The 1,787-nt window shown below is 30.1% G+C and overlaps 1 protein-coding gene across 1 annotated transcript; it reads left to right on the top strand.

The window, feature by feature from the left end:
* Positions 1–351: 351 nt before the first annotated feature.
* Positions 352–1,317, top strand: LOC131172134 (uncharacterized). Its single transcript, XM_058133089.1, has one exon. The coding sequence runs from the start codon at positions 352–354 to the stop codon at positions 1,315–1,317; it is 966 nt and encodes a 321-aa protein (XP_057989072.1).
* Positions 1,318–1,787: the final 470 nt, after the last annotated feature.

The following is a 1,787-nucleotide window of genomic DNA, read 5'->3' as shown; positions in this document are numbered from 1 at the left end:
TAAAATGCATTTATTAAAAAAAAAAATAATTTATAACCCACTATTCATAATGGAAGTTTATGATTGATAGATATACCAAAAAAAAAAAAAAAAGACTTCATAATAAGACTAGTAAAACATATAGCAAGACCAAATAATACTCGTCTTATTTAAATAGCACAAAGACTTTTCTTCATCTTACATCCTTGTTAGTCAAAATTTGCAGCCAAAAGAAAAAGGATCAAGAATAGGTCAATTCTTAAAAATTTGTAAATAATCAGCATATTTATAAATACCCAATAATTCGTTATTAGCTTATATATGCAACAACTCCTTTCATCACAAAGCAAATTCAAAGATCAATCCATTTCAATGGAGTTTCACATTCTTTTAGAGTTTGTGGGAACATTAGGAGAAACCCAGAACATCATCTTCTTCAAAAATGGGAAGCTAATGACCTACATCACCTTACTCACCCTTCTCATCAACTCCCTCTTCTATATTTTCAACATCTTCTCCATCAAACCGTTGATCAGAGACTTTCTCACTGAGCAAAATCTTGTTATTGCTGCAGCTCCTGGTAGCCCTGAATTCGCCAATATTTTCATCAATATGAAAAGAGACTTGGGAATTTTCATTGGAGTTGAATGGATTTACCTACTTGTCAACTCCACCATCTCCTTATTCTTAGCCACTGTTACAATCTCTGCATCAGCTATGGCGTATAGAGGATCAAAAGACATGACATTCAAGACCTTGCTGTTGAGAGCAGCAAGATCATGGAAAAGGCCATGTGTTACTTGGTTTTATACAACTCTCTTGTGCACAGGTTACATTTGCCTTCTGTTAGCTATTCTATTTCCTCTGTCACTAATAAACCAACGTCCAGGTCCATTATTTTTTGCCTTGTATACCGTGCTTTTCGTCGTGGCCTCAGTTTCATATGTCTATATGACTGTTTTCTGGACATTAGCACTTGTTATTTCAGTTCTTGAAGAAATGTATGGAATTGAAGCGCTTGGGAAGGCAGCACAGATTGTTAAAGGCATGAAGATACATGGGTTTCTTCTAAATCTTGTATTCATTACATTATCTTGTGTATTGGTACAAGGTTTAAGGTTGATTTCTTATGAACAGCCTTTGGCAACTAAGGTAATTATTGGGTTTGTTGTCATTAGTTTTATCAGCTTGGTTAGGCTGGTTTGGTTGGTGGCATATTCCATCTTCTACTACCAATGCAAGAAGATCCATGGAGAAGATCAGGTTGAATTGCAAGAAAATGTGGGATACATTAAAATTCCCACCACCGCACCAATAATTAGTGAGAATATTCCTTGATGGGAGGAGGGAATAGATCTTTTTCCATGTAATTTTTTTTTATTTTATGATTATTTGATTTAAAATAAAGTAAATATTACTTTGTTATAAAAAATAATGTGATTTAATGAAATTTTACAATTTATCTCATTTGGCTTTTGTAAAATGATTTTTTTTTCCTAAAATAGTCAATTAAGAAAAGTTTTATTAATTTAATGAAAAAAAAATTTTAATTAAGAAAAATTTTATTAATTTAATGAAAAAAAAATAATGTCTTCAATATTTTTCACATCTTAAATTTTAATTAAAATAATATATGTTAAATGTGAAATGCTAAATAAATACATCTTATTTAATTTTATTTAGAATATTTTTTAATATTATTAAAAATATTATATATGTTCTTTTATATGAAAAAATTTTTATTTTTTCTATTAAATTGGAGGAGGGTAGTACAATATGATCTACGAGTATTATACATTTCCGAGGAT

The sequence above is a fragment of the Hevea brasiliensis genome, chromosome 13, assembly GCF_030052815.1.
Source record: "Hevea brasiliensis isolate MT/VB/25A 57/8 chromosome 13, ASM3005281v1, whole genome shotgun sequence".
Lineage (NCBI taxonomy): Eukaryota > Viridiplantae > Streptophyta > Magnoliopsida > Malpighiales > Euphorbiaceae > Hevea > Hevea brasiliensis.
This window is presented reverse-complemented; position numbering and strand designations above follow the sequence as displayed.

Excerpts from the sequence above, each read along its gene's own strand:
- LOC131172134 (XM_058133089.1), top strand. The coding sequence starts at position 352 with ATGGAGTTTCACATTCTTTTAGAGTTTGTGGGAACATTAGGAGAAACC.